This window comes from Myodes glareolus, chromosome X (genome assembly GCF_982192425.1).
Source record: "Myodes glareolus chromosome X, mMyoGla1.1, whole genome shotgun sequence".
Taxonomy (NCBI): domain Eukaryota; kingdom Metazoa; phylum Chordata; class Mammalia; order Rodentia; family Cricetidae; genus Myodes; species Myodes glareolus.
Genome location: NC_142053.1, coordinates 131,211,810 through 131,234,076, shown reverse-complemented (window position 1 = coordinate 131,234,076; position 22,267 = coordinate 131,211,810). Strand labels below are relative to the sequence as shown.

The 22,267-nt window shown below is 41.1% G+C and overlaps 1 protein-coding gene and 1 long non-coding RNA gene across 2 annotated transcripts in view; one reads left to right on the top strand and one right to left on the bottom strand.

The window, feature by feature from the left end:
• The window catches only part of Ccnb3 (cyclin B3), a 63,353-nt gene that overhangs the window by 23,012 nt on the left and 18,074 nt on the right, over window positions 1-22,267 (top strand). The window contains exons 6-8 of the mRNA XM_085684530.1: window positions 17,104-17,425; window positions 17,541-20,078; window positions 22,026-22,139. Coding sequence (XP_085540656.1) covers window positions 17,104-17,425; window positions 17,541-20,078; window positions 22,026-22,139 — 2,974 coding nt within the window. The remainder of the gene's footprint in view (window positions 1-17,103; window positions 17,426-17,540; window positions 20,079-22,025; window positions 22,140-22,267) is intronic.
• LOC146889072 (uncharacterized) lies at window positions 1,944-2,934 on the bottom strand. Its single transcript, XR_015000423.2, has 2 exons — window positions 2,815-2,934; window positions 1,944-2,347 (listed from the first exon to the last, which is right to left on the bottom strand). It is a non-coding gene; the product is annotated as an uncharacterized LOC146889072 (long non-coding RNA).

Below are 22,267 nucleotides of genomic sequence, written 5' to 3'. Positions count from 1 at the left end.
TTCACAGTTTTTTAATTTTATTTTTTAAGTAAACATACAAAGTAATAAGATTTCCTATGATTCATGCCTATTTGACTATATTTTGTTCTAATTCATCAGCCTTACCCATCACCTTCCTTCGTGTCTCATGTGGTTTCAGACTGATTCTCTTCTTTCCCTAACCAAGTAGGTCTCCCCTTCTGCTTTCATGTCACATGTATTTGTTACCCTTTCTTTCCTCCCCTCTCCTTTAAGGGTTTCTCTTTATTCTAATTGCATCTTTAGGGACTGAAAAATATGTACTTAAATAAATTAGACAGAGACTCTAACAGAGCTAAGCATAACTTCTAATGAGTAAGGTAATAAGTTGGACATTCCAGAAATTAACCAGCATAACGCATGGGCACATTGTCATTCAGCCAGTAGGGAGAAATAAAACTAAAAGATTCACATTTATTCTTACTTAGTTTGTGGCTTAAATTAAATTCCTTAGGTGTGCCTACAATATTTGATCTTAATTCATTATGTCATTTTATCTTGACTATCGTTTATTATTCCAGCTTTACCAGGAAACAAACATTCTTCTTTTTCTTCAGGGGCTAGTGGAATGGACCTAATAATGATACTAGAATGAGTAATACCTACCATTTGCTGAGACTTCACTATAATCACATAGCATTCTATGTCTTTTTTTAATTTTAAGTAGAATATAATTACATCATTTCCTTCTTTCTCTCCACCAAACCTTTCTATGCCCCACCCCTTCTTAAATTCATATCCTATTTTTCTTTGATTAGTATTGTTACATATATGCTGAACCCATTTAGTGTTGCTTATGTGTATGGGGTTTGAGGGCTGACCACTTGGTATTAGATAACCAATTAGGGGGCTCATCTCTGAGAAAGACGAATTCTCCCTCTCTCAGCAGTTAGTAATTGCCTGTAGTTCTTTGTGTAGGAGTGGGGCTTGTGAGGTTTCCCCCTTCCACATTTGCATGTCTGTTGGCATTGCCATAGATCAGGTTTTGTTGAGGCAGCCACACTGTTGAGATTTCATGGACACAGGTTTCCTTTCATTTCTAGGAGACACATCTCACAGCAGCTTTCCTGGTCCTCTGTCTCTTACAGCCTTTCCTTCCCTCCTCCCACAGTGTCCCCCAAACCTTATGCGCAGGACATATAGCTTTGTGCTATAGATATATCAGCTTGGAGTAGGTACCCCATGATCATTTGATTTCTGCATCTTAACCATTTATGGTTTTCTCTAATGCTCTCCACGTGCTGCAAAGAGAAGCTTCTTAGATGAAAGGTGATAATTAACACTGATCTGTGGGCATACGGGTAAGTTTTAGAGCAGTTAGGAATTATGCCAATCTAATAAAGCAGCATAGGTTCTTAGGGTCTTCTCTAAGATCAGTAACCTCACTAGCTCTGGGAAGTTGGCTGGCTTTCCAGTAGCAGACATTATGTTCTTCCTGTTGAAGGGCCTTAAGTCTAATTAGACGGTTGTTGCTTACCACCAAGATAGGACTGTCACTATTGTACTTTTAGGGATCTCGTGCCATGCTTGTTGTTGTTTTGGTTTACAGAAATCCTAGCTGGGTAGACTGTTGGGTGCTTCCCTCCTTTGGCAGTTTTCATGACACTTTCTAGTACCATGAAAGCCAGACATGGGGAAGAAAGCTTTTAGTTCAGGCCCAGCTTGAATCCTTCAAGGATATGTCCAAGGTATATGGTGTCTTCAGTGTAATGATTATTAAAAATTACTGCAGATCCCCGAGTAGCTTATTGGAGGATCCCCTGCAGGCAGGGGGCAGCGGATCCTGAGAGCAGCCGGTCCCAGGCAGGGCCAAGGCATGAGACCATGCAGCAGGTCTCCGAAGGTGGTTGGTCCCTGGCAGTGTCCCCGGTGCTAGCCATGTGGGCGTCGGGCGGGTGAGAGACAGACAGATAGGCACACCATGCTGAGTGTAGTTGGGCATTTATTAGATGGGTTATGGAGGGGAAGGGAAAGGGGGAGAAAAGGAGAGAGGGGGGAAGGGGGGAGAGAGACAGAAGCTGCCTCCTTCAGAGGAAGTTGGGGAAGAGGGACCAAGGCTGCAAGCAGTGAGGGGGTGGGCATGGCTTGCCTCTTAAAGAGACAGAACAACCATTACATTCCCATCTTTTTTTATAAAACAAAGGTGGGAGGTTAGACACCACAGGTTAAAGGAATCGGGGCAGTGGATTCTCAAGGCTTCTTCCTCCTTATTTGTGGGTGTCATCTTTGGGAACTTGAGAAGGCTGGGTGCTGATCACATCCTGGCATAGTCAGTCTCTTTGCTCCTGTCTGGTGTTTGTGGTATGGAAATGTCTGGTGTCTCTTACACCTGTTTAAGGTATTGGCAAAACAGAGGACAAAGTTAAGTTAAGGGGAAAAAAATAGGACCAGGGAATTGAGGGGGATGTAGCTGATCTGTTTAAGGTAGATCCCTCAATTCGGCTCCCTGGAACTCACAAGAATTCTTTGAGTTTGTGAAAACAGAAGTTTTAGACATATACATTGTATAAACAGTAGCATATTTATGTCAGAATGACTGTGACAGATTATTTTTTGCACAATTAAAAGTATTTTTAAGACTATGGAAGGCAGCATGAGAAAGAAGTTTGATAACTTGTATTTGCCCTCACACCTTTATAACTTGTAGGACTTGTATTTTTATTTCACTGAAATTTGTTTGGTGAGGTTGTCCTTTTAAATTGACAAAACCTCTCAGCTGTCAAACTGCATCAGAGATCTTTGAGAAGGATAAAATTTTACTTGAGTTACTGATTTAAAAATCGATAGAGTACTTACTTGGTTGGCACCCAGAGCTGCTCCTCCGGGTCCTCCATGGTTGCTGAAGGTTGCACTTGCCTTTTGCTGTTTAGTTCAGGGCCTGCCAGGCTCTAGAAGATCCTATGGGCTGAGAAATCTGTAGGAAGACAAGTCTACCTTGATCTGAGCATCTAGGCTATTGATTCCAGTGATTCTGTCCATGTCAGGTGATCTTCAGTTTATATAAAAGGCAGTTTTTCCCAGTGGTCAGCACTTGGCAGTTGCAGGGAATTGCAGATGGAGGTTGTTGTGTGCCCATTTACATTCTGTCTTCTTTGGAGGAAGTAGAGTACTGCTGCTAGAAACCAACCTGTCTCTTTTTGTTATGAAAAGTTTTTAATGATTAAATATCTAAATGCCATATTCCCTTGATCTCTGAGCAGTTGAGGGCTGTTTATCAGGTTTAACTACAGTATAGAATTTGCCTGGAGAGCTGGTTCTGAGCTTGACTGTACTGGCTCTCAACTTAACAGGTATGATTTACACTCGTAAAAAGACAGAAAGAAGAAAAAACTGCTTGCAATAGAAGGTTAATGGCAGAGCTAACAATAGTAGAGAACAGCTTAATATATTTTAAATGAAGGTTGGATTAAATATGAAGTATTTTTGCAAGAAACTTAAAAGTACATACCAGTTTAAAGCATGAGACTTATTGTTTTTGTAGTCTGAAATGAGATGCAATAAACAATTATAGCATTTAGCATAGGTACATTTAAGTTACATGTATGAACGCACAGAGAGTGAACAGGAATTGGACAAAGTGGATGCTCTTGGTGGGCCCTACCAAAGGCATGCCACTGTGCAAAACACATGCAACAGAGTCAACAAGATGAATTTAGTGAAAACCGGGAGGCAAGGCAGGGTATACTTCAGTAAAATGGGAGAACCTGGTCACCTGACCTGGCTCGGCAGTAAGGTCACCCATGTAACAGAGTTACACTGGAGAACCAGGCAGGGAATACCTCAGTAAAGATGGTGGAACTTGTTCACCTGACCTGTCTCTCAGCCAAGATGGTGGTGAAGTCACCTGACCCCAGTCAAAATGGCAGTGGTCACATGTTGTATGAAAAAGCCACAGTTTTTGAGCTGCAGGGATTTTAAGCTTAATAAGGAGAGACCTAGAGGTGTGATCCACCCTGTGGCTGAATTGCCATGCCACAAGCTGCAGAGGGGAGCAAAAGGCTGAAACTGAAAAAGTTGCACCATGCCACAAGTCACGGCAGGGAGCAAAAAGCTGATATTGAAAAAAGCCGCCTCGTGGATCCGACCAACCTTGTTGTCAGCAGTAACCATGGCTGGGTCCATTTGCCTGTGCATTGACAGTAGTTAGAAAGCTCCCACTGACAGTAGTCAGAAAGCTCCCATAAAAGTAGAGCTGGTGGGACACCAGCAGAGTGAGGGTAAGAGCTGAAGAAGTAGGCTTGGGGTTTTTGGGCCTCTAAAAGGCTTCCATCTCAGGGGGGGACACACATGGATGGCTTGCTACTCAGCTGAAATTTTGAAAACCCACGAAACACCACAAGGCCTATAATGGGACATCTCCCCCTATATAGGCAGAGTGCAAATCTGCACGAACACCACAGGACCCGTGGCCAGGTGTCCCCTAACCCCAGGTGGGGTGCTGTGGCCTGGCTGGATCCAGTTGGGGTGACTCAGAAGCCAGAGAGACCAGAGGCCGTTCCAAGCGGCCTTTTATGGCAAGGGATGTAACATGAAGGGCCGGCTTGTTTGTGTTTCTGTCTGGTACCTAGTTCCCCCAGCTGTTTAGCCCCAAAGAAAAATCAATCACACAAGAGATCTCTTTAAGTTATAAAGCTAATTGGCCCATTAGGTCAGGCTTCTTACTGGCTAACTCTCACATCTTGATTAACCCATTTTTCTGATCTATGTTAGCCATGTGGCTCAGTACCTTTTTCAGTGGGGCAGCTCACATCCTGCTGCTTCGGTGATCTGGGTAGGAGTGCAAGGAATCAACTTCCTCCTCCTCAGAATATTCCTGCTCTCCTTGTATCATTTCCACTTCCTGTCTGGTTTTCCCACCTACACCTCCTGCCTGGCCAATCAGCGTTTATTTAAAACATGATTGACAGAATACAGACAATTCTCACACACCAAAGGGGAAAAAAAAGAAAAGAAATGGAAAAAGAAGATTCTGAGGGACCCTGGGCCCCCAGTTGAATGCACCGCACAGAGTGTGCAGTGCTAGCACTGGCAGACTGACCCCAGGTCAGTCCAAACACAATTTTAGCTAAGAGAAGCAACCATAGCAGAATGGGAGAAACTCACCAGTCGATGCCTGTTAGGTGTGAGTAGAAATCATGCTGTAGAAATCTCACTCAGGCATATGGAACACGTGGTTGTAGAGAAAAAAAATACCTGGTTAAGGATCCCAACCCTGGGAGAGGGGTTTGGGTCAGGAGAGCCTCCCGAATCTTGCGGCACCAATGTAATGATTATTAAAAATTGCTGATCCCTGAGTAGCTTGCTGCAGGATCCCCTGCAGGCAGGGGGCAGTGGGTCCCAAGAGCAGCCAATCCCAGGCAGGGCCAGGGCACGAGACCACATGGCAGGTCTCCAAAGGTGGCTGGTCCCCGGCAGTTTCCCTGGTGACTGGCCATGTGGGCAGGCAGAGAGACAGACAGATAGGCACACCATACAGAGTGAAGTTGGACATTTATTAGGTAGGTTATAGAGGGGAAGGGGAAAGGGGAGAAGTGGGAAGAGAGAGGGGGGAGAGGCAGAAGTTGCCTTCTCCAGAGGAAGATGGAGGAGAGACCAAGGCTGCAAGCAGCTAGGGAGTAGGTATTGCTTGTCTTTTAAAGAGACAGAACAACCATTACATTCAGCAATAGGGACTTACTGTCAACCTCTGGGAGGCAGCCAAGGGTAAGAACAGTAGCTTATATTGTTTGGGGGCGTCTCTGCAACTAACTACCCTGACCAACATCTTGAAAGGTTTCTCATACCTGGTTCTGTGTGGGTTTGTGGTTGTTGTTAGATAGTCTACAGATTTTTTCAGGGAGGAGGGGAACATCATCAGCCCAAGTGGCATAACTTTGGGTAAATAAAAAATTAGGTAAATATAATATGACTTCTCAAGGCTTTTGTAAATATCCTTAGTGGCATTTGCCTCCCCTCTCTCTTTTTCTTCTGTATTGATCTCCTTCTCCACTCCCAAACTCAAGACCCCTCCCCATTTTTCCTTTATCTCCTGCATATCACCTGTTTCCTGATATTCCCCTCTTTAACCTCACCACCAATGGTCTTTTCTCCCTTTACCTGTTTCTGTGGTTACTTCAGGTTATATATTCACATCTGGTGATTTGGAGACATGAAGCACAGATGATGGAAAAGATACAGCATTGTTCTTTATGTGTCTGAGTTATCTCAACCATCATAATATTTTCTAGTCTCGTCCATTTACCTTCAAATTTCCGGTACCATTATGTATATGTACTACATTTTCATCATTCATTCATCTGTTGAAAGTCATTTAAGTTGCTTGTATTTCCTACTTATTGTGAACTGAGGACAACAAACATAACTGAGAAAGATCTGTGCAGTAGGATGTTGAGTCCTTTGGGCAAAGGAGTGGTATAACTGGGTTATATGGTGTACTTATTCTTAACTTTTTAAAGATTCTCTATACTGATTTATAGATTGGCTTTTCTAGTTTGCATTCCTATCAATAATGAATGTGAGGGTTCCTCTTTCTCCACATTTAGCCAGCATTTATCATCAGATGTTTTTATTTATCGTAGCCTTTCTGACTAGGGTGAGATGAAATCTCCAAGTTGTTTAATTTGTATTCCCCTAATTGCTACAGATGAAGAACCCTTTTGGAGATATTTCTTTTTTTATTAATTTATAAAAATTACCACTTCCGCCCCTCCTCCCAATACCCTCCCACTCCCCCCACTCCCTCTCCAGTCCTAAGAGCAATCAGGGTTTCCTGCCCTGTGAGAAGTTCAAGTTCCTCCCCCCTCCCTCCAGGACTAGGAAGGTGAGCATCCAAACAGACTAGGATCCCAAAAAGCCAATACATGCAGACGAAACAAGTTCCAGTGTCATTATCGAGTCTGAGACTGCCTCTCAGACAGTCCCCATGTCAGCCACATTCAGAGAATTCGGTTTGATCACATGCTCGTTCAGTCCCAGTCCAGCTGGCCTTGGTGAGCTCTCATTCGATCAGTCCCCTTGTATCAGCACACCTCGCGGTCCTGACTTCCTTGTTCATATTCTCCCTCCTTCTGCTCCTCATTTGGACCTTGGGGGCTCTGTCCAGTGCTCCAATGTGGGTCTCTGTCTCTATCTCCATCCATCGTCGGAGGAAGGTTCCCCCCTCATCCTGACTTCTTGCTCACGTTCTCCCTCCTTCTGCTTCTCATTTGGACCTAGGGAGTTAAGTCCAGTGTTCCAATGTGGGTCTCTGTCTCTATCTCCATCCATCGTCAGATGAAGGTTCTATGGTGATATACAAAATATTCATCAGTATGGTTATGGGCCAAGGCCAGTTCAGGTACCCTCCCCTCTGCTGTCCAGGGACCAATCTGGGGACCTCTCCTTGGAACTGGGAACTCCTCTAGAATCAAGTCTCTTGCAAACCCTAAAATGGCTCCCTTAGTTGAGATATATACTTCCCTGCTCCCATATCCATCCTTCCTCCCTCCGCCCCATCCCATTCCCCCAAGCTTTCCCCAATCCTGCCATGCTCCCTTCTCTCTAACCATCTCCCCTTCCTTCCAACTACCCCCGCCATGCACCCAAGGTTGGCTGGCAATCTTGTCTACTTCCACTATCCAGGAGGATAACTATATGATTTTCTTTAGGTTCACCTTCTTATTTACCTTCTCTAGGATCACACATTATAGGCTCAAAGACCTTTAATTATGGCTAGAATCCACTTATGAGTGAGTACATACCATATTCCTCTTTTTGGGTCTGGGTTATCTCACTCAGTAAAGCGTTTTCTATTTCCATCCATTTGCATGCAAAATTCAAGATGTCATTGTTTTTTTACCGCTGAGTAAAAGTCTAATGTGTATATGTTCCACACCTTTAACCATTCTTCTTTTGAGGGGCACCTAGGTTGTTTCCAAGTTCTGGCTAGTACAAATAGTGCTGCAATGAACATAGTTGAACAAATGCTCTTGTAGTATGATAGGGAATCTCTTGGGTATATTCCCAAGAGTGGAATTGCTGGGTGCTGAGGGAGGTTGACTCCCCCAGTTTCCTGAGAAACTGCAACACTGATTTCCACAGTGGCTGCACAAGTTTGCATTCCCACCAACAATGAATGAGTGTTCCCCTCACTCCATATCCTCTCTAGCATAGGCTATCATTAGTGTTTTTGAGTTTAGCTATTCTGACAGGTGTAAGATGGTATCTCAAAGTTGTTTTGATTTGCATTTCCCTGATCGCTAAGGAGGTTGAGCATGACCTTAAGTGTCTTTTGGCCATTCAATGTTCTTCTGTTGAGAATTCTCTGTTCAGTTCAGTACCCCATTTTTTAATTGGGTTAATTAGAGTTTTAGTGTCTAGTTTCTTGAGTTCTTTGTATATTTTGGAGATCAGACCTTTGTCTGATGAGGGGTTGGTGAAGATCTTCTCCCAGTCGGTAGGTAGCCTTTTTGTCTTACTGACGGTGTCCTTTGCATTACAGAAGCTTCTCAGTTTCAGGAGGTCCCATTTATTCATTGATTCTCTTATTGTCTGTGCTACTGGGGTTCTACCTAGGAAGTGGTCTCCTGTGCCTATGTCTTGTAGACTACTTCCCACTTTGTCTTCTATCAGGTTCAAAGTGGTCAGATTAATGTTGATGTCTTTAATCCATTTGGACTTGAGTTTTGTGCATGGTGATAGATATGGATCTACTTTCATTCTTCTACAGATTACCATCCAGTTATGCCAGCACCATTTGTTAAAGCTGCTATCCTTCTTCCATTGTATACCTTTAGCTCCCTTGTCGAAAATCAGGTGTTCATATGTTTGTGGGTTAATATCCGGGTCTTCTATTCGATTCCATAGGTCGACTTCTCTGTTCTTATGCCAATACCAAGCTGGTTTTAATACTGTAGCTCTGTAATAGAGTTTGAAGTCAGGGATGGTAATACCTCCAGAAGTTCCGTTATTATATAAGATTGTTTTGGCTATCCTGGGTTTTTTGTTTTTCCATATAAAGTTGATTATTGTTCTCTCAAGGTCTGTGAAGAATTTTGATGGGGATTGCATTGAATCTATAGATTGCTTTTGGTAGAATTGCCATTTTTACTATGTTGATCCTCCCAATCCAAGAGCAAGGGAGATATTTTTATTTTCTGGTATCCTCCTCAATTTCTTTCTTCAAAGACTTAAAGTTCTTGTCAAATAGGTCTTTCACTTCCTTGGTCAGAGTTATCCAAAGATATTTTATGCTATTTGTGGCTATCGTGAAAGGTGAAGATTCTGTGATTTCCCTCTCTGCTTCTTTATCTTTTGTGTATAGGAGGGCAACTGATTTTTTGGAGTTGATCTTGTACCCTGCCACATTACTAAAGGTGTTTATCAGCTGTAGGAGTTCTTTGGTAGAGTTTTTGGGGTCGCTTATGTACACTGTCATATCATCTGCAAATAACGAGGGTTTAACTTCTTCCTCTCCAATTCGAATCCCCTTGATCCCCTTATGTTGTCTTATTGCTAGAACTTCAAGGACTATATTGAAGAGGTATGGGGGGAGTGGAAAGTCTTGTCGTGTTCCTGATTTTAGTGGAATGGCTTTGAGTTTCTCTCCATTCAGTTAGATGTTAGCTGTCGGCTTGCTGTAAATAGCTTTTATTATATTTAGGTATGATCCTTGTATCTCCAATCTCTTCAACACTTTTATCATAAAGGGGTGTTGAATTTTGTCAAATGCTTTTTCAGCATCTAATGAAATGATCATATGGTTTTTTCTTTCAGTTTATTTATATGGTGGATTACATTGATAGATTTGCGTATGTTGAACCAGCCCTGCATCTCTGGGATGAAACCTACTTGATCATAATGTATAATTTTTCTAATGTGTTCTTGGATTCGGTTTGCCAGGATTTTGTTGAGAATTTTTGCGTTGATGTTCATGAGTGAGATTGGCCTGTAATGCTCTTTCTTGTTTGTGTCTTTGTGTGGTTTTGATATCAGGGTAACTGTAGCTTCATAAAAAGAATTTGGCAATGACTTTTCTGTTTCTATATTGTGAAATACATTAAGGAGTATAGGTATTAGCTCTTCTTGGAAGTTCTGTTAGAATTCTGCATTGAAATCATTTGGTCCTGGACTTTTTTTGGTAGGGAGGTTTTTGATAACAGCTTCTAATTTTTCACGACTAACAGGTATGTTTAGATTGTTCACCTGGTCTTGGTTTAACTTTGGTAAATGGTACTTATCTAAAAAAATGTCCATTTCTTTTACATTTTCCAACTTTGTGGCATATAAGCTTTTGTAGTAAGATCTAATGATTCTCTGAATTTCCTCTGTGTCTGTGATTATGTCCCCCTTTTCATTTCTGATCTTATTAATTTGCATGTTCTCTCTCTGCCGTTTGATTGGTTTGGCTAGGGGTTTGTCAATCTTGTTGATTTTCTGCAAGAACCAACTTTTTGTTTCATTGATTCTTTGGATTATTTTCTATGTTTCTATTTTGTTGATTTCAGCCCTCAGTTTGATTATTTCCAGTCTTCTACTCCTCCTGGGTGAGTCTGCTTCTTTTTTCCAGAGCTTTCAGGTGTGCTGTTAAGTCTCCAATGTGTGCTTTCTCCATTTTCTTTAATTGGGCACTTAGTGCTATGAACTTTCCTCTTAGCACTGCTTTCATTGTGTCCCATAGATTTGAGTATGTTGTGTCTTTATTTTCATTAAATTCAAGGAAGATTTTAATTTCTTTCTTTATTTCTTCCTTGACCCAGGGGTGATTCAGTAGTTGACTGTTCAGCTTCCATGAGTTTGTAGGCTTTCTGGGGTTAGAATTGTTGTTGAATTCTAACTTTATTCCATGGTGATCTGGCCGGACACAGGTGGTTACTAATATTTTTTTGTATCTGTGGAAGTTTGCTTTGTTACCAAGTATGTGGTCAGCTTTCAAGAAGGTTACATGAGCTGCAGAGAAGAAGGTATATTCTTTCCTATTTGGGTGGAATGTTCTATAGATATCTGTTAAGTCCATTTGATTCATTACCTCTATTAACTCTCTTATTTCTCTGTTAGGTTTCTGTCTGATTTACCTGTCCATTGGTGAGAGAGGTGTGTTGAAGTCTCCTACTATTAGTGTGTGTGGTTTGATGACTGCCTTGAGTTCTAGAAGTTTTTCTTTTACATAAGTGGGTGCTTTTATATTAGGGGAATAGATATTCAGGATTGAGACTTCCTCCTGATGAATTATTCCTGTTATGAGTATAAAATGTCCGTCTCCATCTCTTCTGATTGATTTTAGTTTGAAGTCAATTTTGTTGGAAATTAAAATGGCCACACCTGCTTGTTTCTTAGGTCCATTTGCTTGAAAAACATTTTCCCAACCCTTTACTCTGAGCAGATGTCTGTCTTTGTGGTTGAGGTGTGTTTCTTGTAAACAACAGAATGTTGGATCCTGTTTTCGTATCCAATCTCTTAGTCTGTGCCTTTTTATAGGTGAGTTGAGTCCATTAATATTAAGTGATATTAATGACCAGTGGTTGATTATTTTTTGTGTGTGTGTAGTAGAGTGTATGTGTTTCCCTTCTTTGAGTTGTGCTTGTGAAGGGTCGCTAGATGTCTGAGTTATTGTAGGCATTGTTGGCAATGTTAGATTCCTTGGGTTGCGACTTTCCTTCTAATACTTTCTGTAAGGCTGAATTTGTGGCTATGAATTGTTTAAATTTGTTCTTATCCTGGAGTATTTTGTTTTCTCCATTGATAGTGAACAATAGCTTTGCTGGGTATAGTAGTCTGGGCTTGCATCCATGGTCTCTTAGTTTCTGTAGTACCTCTATCCAGGACCTTCTGGCTTTCATGATTTCCATAGAGAAGTCCGGTGTAAGTCTGAAAGGTTTACCTTTATAAGTTACTTGACCTTTTTCCTTTGCAGCTCTTAATATTCTTTCTTTAATCTGTATGTTTTGTGTTTTGATTATTATATGGCGAGGGGAATTTTTTTTTGATCCAGTCTATTCGGTGTTCTGTATGCTTCTTAAACCTTCATAGGAATATCACTCTTTAGGTTGAGAAAGTTTTCTTCTATAATTTTGGTGAATATATTTTCTGGGCCTTTGATCTGCAATTTTTCTCCTTCTTCTATCCCTATTATTCTTAGATTTGGTTTTTTATTGTGTCCCAGATTTCTTGAATGTTTTGTGATGAGAATTTGTTGGATTTGCTATTTTCTTTGATCAGAGCATTTATTTTCTCTATTGCGTCTTCAGAATCTGAGATTCGTTCTTCTATCTCTTGTATTCTATTGGTTATGCTTGATTCTGTAGTCTCTGATCGTTTACCTAGATTTTCCATATCCAGCCGGCCTTCGGTTTGTGTTTTCTTCATTGCCTCCATTTCATTTTTCAATTCTTGAACTGCTTCCATTACCTGTTTGATTGTTTTTTCTTGGTTTCCCAGGGTACCATTTATGGATTTACTCATTTCTTCAAGCTTTTTGTTATACTTCTCATCCATTTCTTTACTCATTTCTTCTAACTTTTTGTTATGCTTCTCATCCAATTCTTTAAGGGAGTTATTCATATCCTGTTTAAGGGACTCTATTGTTTTCATAATGGCACTTTCTTCCACTTCTTCTGGATTAGGGTGTTCAAGTTCTTCTGTTGTAGGGTCGCTGGGGTCTGGTGTTTTCATGGTGTTTTTCAGATTGTTGGGGGAATTCTTGCCTTGGCGTCTGCCTATCTCTTCCTTCAAATGCTTTCTATTGGGTCTTTTGATACTGGGTCAGGTTTCCTTGTTGGACAGGGACTTCACTGACAGAAGGCTTACCTTTCTGCAGCCAGGCTACTGAAACACAGGAAACTCCCTCCTTTCAGGTTGCGCTTACAGCCCAGTCCCAGCACACAAGGCAGCTGAGCTGGGGGATTTTATGGCCCCAGGGTGAAGGGAGGAATAAAGGAAGGGGTTCCTGGGTGAAGGCTGGGATAGGATAGGAGGCGAGAGAGCTTATCAGGGTGGAGCCGCCCCTGCAGAGTGACCAGGGGGTCAGGGGTTCGGGGAATGTCTGAGCTCCTCCTTGCCGGGCTTCTGCCGCGGGTCAGGAGCAAACTCACACCTCTGATGGATGTCTGCTAGAGGATCAGAGCCCCTTGCTGGCCAGGAATCTCGCTGAGCTGACACAGGGCCTACCTTTCCTCAGGCAGGCTATTGAAACACAGGAACTCCCTCCTGTCGGGTTGCGCTTACAGCCCAGTCCCAGCACACAAGGCAGCTGAGCTGGGGGATTTTGTGGTCCCAGGAGGAAGGGAGGAATAAAGGAAGGAGTTTCTGGGTGAAGGCTGGGATGGGATAGGAAGCGAAAGAGCTTAGCAGGGTGGATTCACCCCTGCAGAGTGACCAGGGAGTCAGGGGGGTCGGGGAATGTCTGTGCTCCTCCTTGCCAGGCTTCTGCTGCAGGTCAGGAGCAAACTCACCCCTCTGATGGATGTCCACTAGAGGATCAGTGCCTCTTGCTGGCCAGGAATCTCGCTGAGCTGACACAGGGCCTACCTTTCCTCAGGCAGGCTATTGAAACACAGGACCTCCCTCCTGCCGGGTTGCACTTACAGCCCAATCCCAGCACCTGGAGATATTTCTTAGCTAATTTTATTACTTCACTTGAGAACTCTTTATTTGGATCTTGACTTTTTTTAAGCTCTTTATGTATTCTGGATATTAATACACTGTCAAATGTGTAGCTGATAGAGTGTCTGCTGCTCTGTGAGCCTTATCTTTTCTTGATTGTTTGTTTCCTTAGCTATGCAAAAGCCTTAAGTTGTATAAAGTTCTACTTGTCAATTGTTAGTTTTAATTCCTGAGCAAATGTAGTCCTATTTAGAAAGTCATTTCCTACCTCTATATCTTATAAGGTACAGCGTATGTTTCTTCTAGCAGTTTTAGGTTTCAAACTGAAGTCGTTGGTATACTTGGGTCTAATTTTTGTGCTATGTAATAGATATAGGTCTAATTTTATTTTTCTTCATGTGGGCATCCAGTTTTTTCAGAGCCATTTTCTTAAAGATGCAATGTATAATTTTGGCCTTTTGGTCTAATACCAAATGACTCTAATAGCATATACTCACATTTGGGTTTTCTGTTTTGTTTCACTGGTCTACATGTCGGTTTTTGTGCCAGTACCATATTATTTGTAGCACTATAGCTGTACAATAGATCTTCATATCTGGAATGGTAAGTCCTCTAATCTTTATGTATTGTCCTGAAATCTCGCTTAGCTTGTCTATTAGTTATAACTTTTGTTAATAATTTCGAGAATTCATTTCTAATAGGGATATCTTTATTTATTCAATTTGGCCTTAGCTAGGATACTGGTAAAATAAGAGTTAGTCATTCTTGCCGTTTTGACCAATGTTGGGGAAGGCATTATTCTGTCACTATTAAATATGATCACTTTAGAGTTTTATATATGTCTTTTATCAGGTTCAAGAATCTCATTTCCTCTTTTAAATGTATTTTTAAGAATTTAATGCATAAGTGCACCATATCTGCATCTTTTCTAGCCCTTCTCTCCTATCAAACTCCTTATGAATCCTATCTTCCCAACCATCTAGAATTCATGATCTTTTTATCTGTCTGTCTGTTATCTATCTATCCATCTATTCATTGGTCCACCCATCTGTCCATCTGTCTTCTAGTCTGTGTCCATTGGTCAGTGTATTTTTCCCTATGTTTGTCTAGATAAACACACACATAAACACACACAAACAATTGTACACAAAAACCTTTTGATTCCAATTAGTATTTGCTATTTCCTTTAATTTTTTCACATTTGCACAAGTATGTATGTATGTGTGTATATATTCATCCCAGGGATTGAACTCAGGTCATCAGACTGAGAAGCAAGCACCTTTACCTGTTTAGCCATCTTGCCAGCTCAAGAATCTTGTTTCTATTTACAGTTTGTGGAATGGTTTTTATTATGAAAAAGCGTTGAGTTTTATCAAATGATTTTATGGGTCTATTGATAATAATAGCATTGTTTTTGTTCTGTTAGTACAGTATAATATTTGAATTTTGGATGTTAAAATAACTTTGCACTACTAGGGTATCTACTTGATTATGATAGATCATCCTTTAAAATGCATTTCTGTATTTGTTATTCTTTTATTTTGTTGGGGATTTTTACATCTATAGCCATAAAAGGTAATAGTTTATAGTTTTCTTGTTCTGCAATACTATTGTTCTTTGGGTATCATAATATCTCTGCCCTTTAAGTGTGAGTTGGATACTGTTTCCACCTTTCTTATTTTTTAAGAGAGTTTATGAGGTTCTGGTTTTCATCTCTCTTTAAGTTTTTGGTAGAATTCACCATTGAAGCCATCTGAGCCTGAACTCGTTTTTGTGGTTAGTTTATTTAGTTGCTAATTCACTTCCTTTACGTGATAGAAGTCTAATTAAATTTTTATTTTTTTCTTTAATGAACTTTGATAGTTTATTACTTTCTACAAATTTGTTCATTTTATCTAAATTATATAATTCCAGTGATCTGTTATGTAATTCTGTTGAGCTGTTCTTAACGTTCCTTTAAGTGTCATTAGCATACTATTTTGTCAAATTTCACAACAAGCTTATTAAAGAGATATTACTTTTATCTTCATTTTATAGTTAGGAATCCTAAAATACTGAATTAATTTGCCCAAGATTACCTAGGTCCAAAATGAGGATACAGGATTTGAATCTTGACAAGCTAGCTCCTGGCAATGCATGTTCTTATTGTACTTAGATTATCTGAAGACCTGGAGATAACTTCTAAATGTCCTCATCAGAAAAGCCTGTTTTTGTTTCATTTTGTTTTTTGAGACAGGTTTCTCTGTTTAACAGCCCTAACTGTCCTGAAACTCACTCTGTAGGCCAGGCTGGCCTCAAACCCACAGAGATCCACCTACCTCTGCTTCCAGAGTGCTGGGATTAAAAGGTGTGTGCCACCACCTCCCAGAATGAAAACCTGTTTTGTCAAACAGAATCTTATATTTCCTTTTAATTAATTGTTACCTTTTATAATACAGTGGTTTAAAAAATGATTCCAGAGCTGTTACCATTTTGTAACTTTACAAGGTGTCAACACCTTCAAAACAAACAATATCTAGGAGTTTACTTTCTAACTCTTCCTACACCAGTAGTTCGCAGCCTTCCTAATGCCATGACCATTTAATACAGTTCCTCATGTCATTGGTACCCCAAACCATGCAACTGTTTTGTTGCTACTCTATAACTGTAATTTTGTTACTGTTATGAATAATAGTGTAAATATCTATGTTTTCTGATGGTCTTAGGTGACCCCCGTCAAATGATTGTTCAACACCCAAAGAGGCCAACCAACAAGTTGAGAATCACTGCTCTACACCCTAGAATCCTATTTCATGTGAATTGAATTGTATGATATGCAATCTTTGGAGGCATTTGTACCTGGTGTTCAGGATGGTGGTTTTACTTCCCTTTAGTTCTTATTTTCACTTGTATTCTTTGAATGATTTGATTATGCTGAGTTAATCACTGTCATTAATCATGAAGCCCTATTCAAAGCAGAGCTTTAGATCTGACATCCGTGACATGCTTCTTTTTTGATCTTACTATTCCCTTCTTTGAAAAAACATCTTCTGAATACTCCTTGGCACAGGGAATGTTGTTAAATATCATCAATGTTAATTATCAGCTTTCATCTCTCATTAGCCTTCAAACAATAATAATTTCAACCTGCATTTTGTCAAAGGCATGGTGTTGATAGACAAAGAGAAATAACTGTTTCTAGTGAGAGTGATCAATGCATGTGCAGGTAACTCATCCAATAAGTATTATAATAGAAACTTTGTATATGAATAATGATAGTAAATCATATGTGAGAAAGTATGACATGGATCTTATGGGAAAAGTAGAAAAGTGTAGGAATGTAGGCATAGAAAATATATGGTGTGCTACTAACTTAATTTCGTATGGTGTGCATCTTTTTGTTACCCTCTGTGCTGTCTTAGGGTTGAATGTCTTTGTCTTTCTTTAGTTAATGGGGCAGCAGAATGGAATGATGTGAGAGGACTTAGGAGTTGCATTCTTCTTACCCACACTTTGTTTCCTTTACAGTTCCAAGGTTGGACTTGTCACCTCACTGTCAAACGTGGAGAAACAGTTTATTCTGGATATACCCACCAAGTCTAAAACACTAACTACTAAGGAACCACCTGTCTTTCAAAAGACCTTATTTTTAAATAAGGAACCTGCTACCGAGGAGACAAGACTTTTAAAGAAGACATTACAGAGTCATGCATGCCATCAGAAGACATTTCTAGTGGAGAAGCCACTAAACTTGGTGGAGGAGACTGAAGACTACAATGAGTTTGATGCAGAGCCCATGTTGACTTCTAAAAGGAAGAAGAAGCCAGAAGAAGCAGACATCACTGAGAAGGTAGTATCCTTAGGGAATCCAATTTTTTTTGAGATAAATATTTTCAGAAATGCAGCTTCACCAGAAGGTATTGTTTGGGAAAGACTAAATTTCTCCTAATTATTTCCATCTACAGATGATTGATTTAAAGATGCCTCTCATCAGGAAGTTGACTGTCACCTTGAGTCCATTGCCTTTAAAGTATAAATATATTATACAAGAAGAGAAGTATACTGTTCAGGAGAAGAGTTTAGTCAAGAAGAAATCATTAGCATTAAAAGTGCCAGCTACTAGAGAGAAGTCAGTAAGTAGAAAGTCATTTTTCAAGAAAAAGAATCCTACCACCCAGATGAAGTCTTTGTTACAGGAGCCGTCTTTACTGCAAGAGAAATGTAATGCTCAAGGGGAGGCAAGCATCTTGAAGAAGCCACGGGTGTTGCGAGAGAATACAAATAATAAAGATGATGCTTTGGCAGAGCCAGTTACTTCTAAAGGAAAACATAGTACCAAAGAAGCAACCCACACAAAAAAGTTATCCTCTTTTAAAAATAACCGTGCCACTCAGGGGAAAGGCACCCGTGAACATGAGCCATTGTCCTATAAGAACTCCAACACCAAGAAAGATTCCCATTTCCAGGGGCCGTCTGCATTGCCCGGCAAGTGCACTGCTCACGTGAAGGTATCAGCTGTGGGAAAGTCCTTGGCCCTGCCAAAGCCTACCACTGAGGAAGAGGTGCGGCATGTTCATATAGCTCCAGCTTTGAAGAAGTGCCGGAGCATGGAAGAGGCCCCTCACTTAAAGAAGCCTTCACCTTTAAAGAAGAAGCAGCATCTCAGTAAAAGGAGATGTTTATTCAATAGCCCTGTAGTACAAGAGCCAGTCACAAGTGAGCCACTGTCCTTTAAGAAGTCTACCACCAAGAAAGAACCCCATTTCCAGGGGCCATCTGCATTGCGAAAGAGGCACAGTAGTCCTGGGGTATTGTCCAAGTCAAAGAAGCTCTGTGGTCCACAAAAGCGGCACATTGAGGAGGAGTCACATGTTCAGTTAGCTTCAGCTTTTAAGAAACGGCGCATCATGGAGGAACCAACCTCCACTCTGAAGCCTTTAACTTCAGAGATGCAGCAGACTTTTACTCAAGGGACAGTGTTCCATTTTCAAAACCCACGGGTATTATTGACAGACATTTTAGGAGCAGAGTCACTGAGAAAGGAGCCACTGCCCTTTAAGAAAGAAAATACAGCTTTACCGGAAAAAAAGTGCACTACTCATATAATTCCCCTCTGGCCAGCACAGTCAGAGTGGCTGGAAAAAATTGATGAAACTAAGAACTTTCTCTTTAAAAAGCCTGGATCAGCTAGGAATGAAACCATAACTAGTTTCCAACAGAATCCATCTTCACCGAATGAAAAGTACTCCATTCCTCAGAAACTACCCCCTGCAATGCCATCTGTCTCAGAGGAGATCACCAGTCAAGAAAGGGCATATAGTAATGAATCAGTGACTTTAAATGATGACAAGGAATTCTTCTCTCCAGAGCTATTTTCTTCTTATAGTTCTGTTGATGAAGATACACTGACATTCCAGAAGCCTTTGGACTTTCAAGAGAAGACGGATAGAAAAAATGACTCCCACAAAAACCTGCCCTCCTCCCAGGACAGTGTTTCCGATGAAGAGTTGTTTTTAAGAAAGCTCTTTTGTAAGGACGGATACCCTTCCTCCGCAGAATCGAGCCAAGAAAGGGCTGCTGCTTTAGAGCAGGAATTTGTCTTAAGGAAAGTGTTGGATGAGAGCAGCAGTGGTGACGTTGATGAGTCTCTTAGTCATCAGCCACTGTCCAGCACTAAGGAGGAGGCTTCGGAGGAACCTTTAAACATTCTGGAGAAGACGGCTGTCTGTATGGAGTCATCGATCACACAAGGTAATTCTATTAAAGAGGCTGCCATCAAGAAGCACATCACTGACACAGAAACTCAGTCCAAAAAGTTCTTGACCTTGCAGGAGACAACCAGCATTGAGGAGGTAACTCTGAAAGAGCTTGGAGCTTCACAGGAGAAGCCCAGAGCTGAGTTAGTGACTGTTCTGAAGGAGCTACTGGTCGTTGTGAAGAATCCCAGTGTAGAGAAGATAGCATTGATCTCTCAGGAGAAACCACTCAGTAATGTAGAGGATCTCTTGAATGAAGTATTGGAATTGGTGGAGAAACCTACTGCAAAAGAATCTGCTCTAGAGGAGCCCTTGGTCTTGCAGGAGAACCCTACCTTGAAAGAGAATCCCAGCGTTGAGAAGGCAAGCCACATGGAGTCTTTGACCTTTGATCATAAGCCTGACATTGAGAAGGATGATGTAACCAGAAAGACACTAACTGTTGAGGAGTCCACAGTGACATTGGCATTGAATGAGGGACTCACTGCTGCAGACCAATTGTCCTTCTCAGATCTACCAGATTTGGAAGACACTACTGTTATTGAGGGCGAGGATTTTTCCAAATCATTCCTTATCTTTCCACCTGAGACTAACCCTAATATGTCCAGCAATACTTTAGCATCCAAACCAGACAATTCCAGTGCTGTCATGCCCTGTGTAGAGAACTTCAGTCCTCTCATGAGTTCCAGTCCATATGACTCTGACTCCGAAGACTTTCAGTTAACTCAAGGCATAAGACTTCCTGAGGTATTTACTTCTCTACTTCCTTAAATTAGATAGGATATTTTATCTAATTTAGATAAGGTGCTTTATATAATTTGAGAAAAACTATCTTTTTGAAAAATAGTTTTTTATTTGGTTTTGGATATTGAAACTAGGACAAAGCACATGATCTGCCATAAGTTCACAACCCTAACCCCCAAAGGGATTATTTAAGAAATATTCTAATAAAGTGTATGTGTGTTTATGTGTCTGTCTGTCTGTCTATGCATGTGAGCTCACTTGTCTGTATAAAACAGAGGCATTGAAAAACCCCTCAAGTTCGAGTTATAGCCAGTTGTGAGCTGCCCAGAATGGGTACTAGGAACTGAACTCGGGTTCTTTACAAGAGCAATGGGTGCTTTTAGCCACTGAGCCATCATTCAGATACCTCAAAAGCCTTCTTTCTATGTGCTGCTTAAGCAGCTAAGCACTGTGTACTGTGTTGGGGAAGGAGCCTCCACTCAGTGAGAGATGACTGGAGAGGTGGCTCAGTAGTTAAGAGTATTTGCTGCTTCTGCAGAGGACTCAGGTTTGGTTCTCAGCACCTACATGGCTTCTTACAACTATTATCCCAGTTCCAGGGAGATCTAATGCCTTCTGGCCCCCACAGACACTGCATGTACATGATGCACATACAGAACATTCAGGTAAAACACCCAGATATAAAATAAATAAAAGAGAGACTCGAAGTCATATGTAAAGAGGGTACATATGCCTGTGGAGAACAGGCATATACTAGGCAACTATTGATTGCTGGACAGTGTGCAGATTGCAGGGCTAAGACATGGTCTGTGATAGTCCAAAACACTTGAAACTTGGGGGACAGTGGTAGAAGACAGTGAAGCAAAATGAGTATGTATAAACTAAGCTTTCTTTTAACTCTTTCCTAGTGTCCTTTAGATGATTTCTTTCTTCTTTTTAAAAATTATTTATTATTATTTATACCCTAACTGCTTTCTCCTCTCCCTTCTTTCCTCCCAGTTTCTGCCCCCACCTCCCCTATGCCCCCTCATCCTCTCCTCCTCAGTTTCTATTCAGAAAAGGTCAGGCCTCCCAAGAATATCAACCAGAAATGTTATATCATGTTGCGTGTCAACTAGGCACCTCATCTCCTGTTGAGGCTGAACAAGGCAACACAGTAGAAAGGAAGGGTCCCAAAAGCAGACAAGAGAGTCAGAGATAGCCCCTGCTTCCATTGTTAGGAGTCCCACAAGAAGACCAAGGTACACAACTGTAACATGGGCAGAGGGCCTAGGTCAAGCCCACACAGACTCCTTGGTTGTCGGTTCAGTCTCTTTGAGTCCAGGATGGTTGATTCTGTGGTTTTTCTTGTGATGTTCTTGATCCCTCTGGCTCCTATAATCCTTCCTCCGCTCTTCTTCAGGATTCCCCCAGCTCTGCCTAGTGTTTGGCTGTGAATCTCTGCTTCTGTTTCTATTAGTTGCTGGGTGAAGCCTCTCTGATGACAACTGGGCTAGGCACCAATCACGAGTATAGCAGAATATCATTAGATATCAATACATTGAAATTTTTTCTAATCATGTTTGGTTCTATCCTAGGTCTCTGAGCCACCCAGCCTCTGGGTCCTGGCACTCAAGGCAGTGTCAGGGATGGGATCCCTCTCATGGCATGGGTCTCAGGCTGTACCAGTCACTGGCTAGCCACTCCCACAATTTCCGTGTCATCTTTACTCCAGCACATCTTGTAGGCAGGAATGAAGGAGATGATTTTTAAGCTAAAATTGATATAGAGTAAAAAATGCACAAATCATCAATACAAATACATTAACATGCACAAAACATTTTCACTATCTACCCCTAGAAAGTTCCCTCTGGCCCTTTTTAGTCTCCTGCCAAAATAATCATGGTTGAATGCCTGATAGATGGAACCATAGAACATGTGCTCAAAATGTTTGTCTTTTGTTCTAAATAGATAATCACACTGGATGACAGTGACTCATTGGAAAGTATTGAAAGGGAAGACAGGAATCCAGCGTGCAACTCTGTATATATCAAGGAAATCTTCTCTTACTTGAAGAAGAGAGAGGTGGGTCTGTAGGTTGCTGGAGGTGGACAGTGATTTCTATTTCTCATTTCCTTCTCATTCTCTCCTTCAGCATATAAATTGAAGTGGGGACTGATAATGATGTTGAAAATGACAATATCTGTGAATAG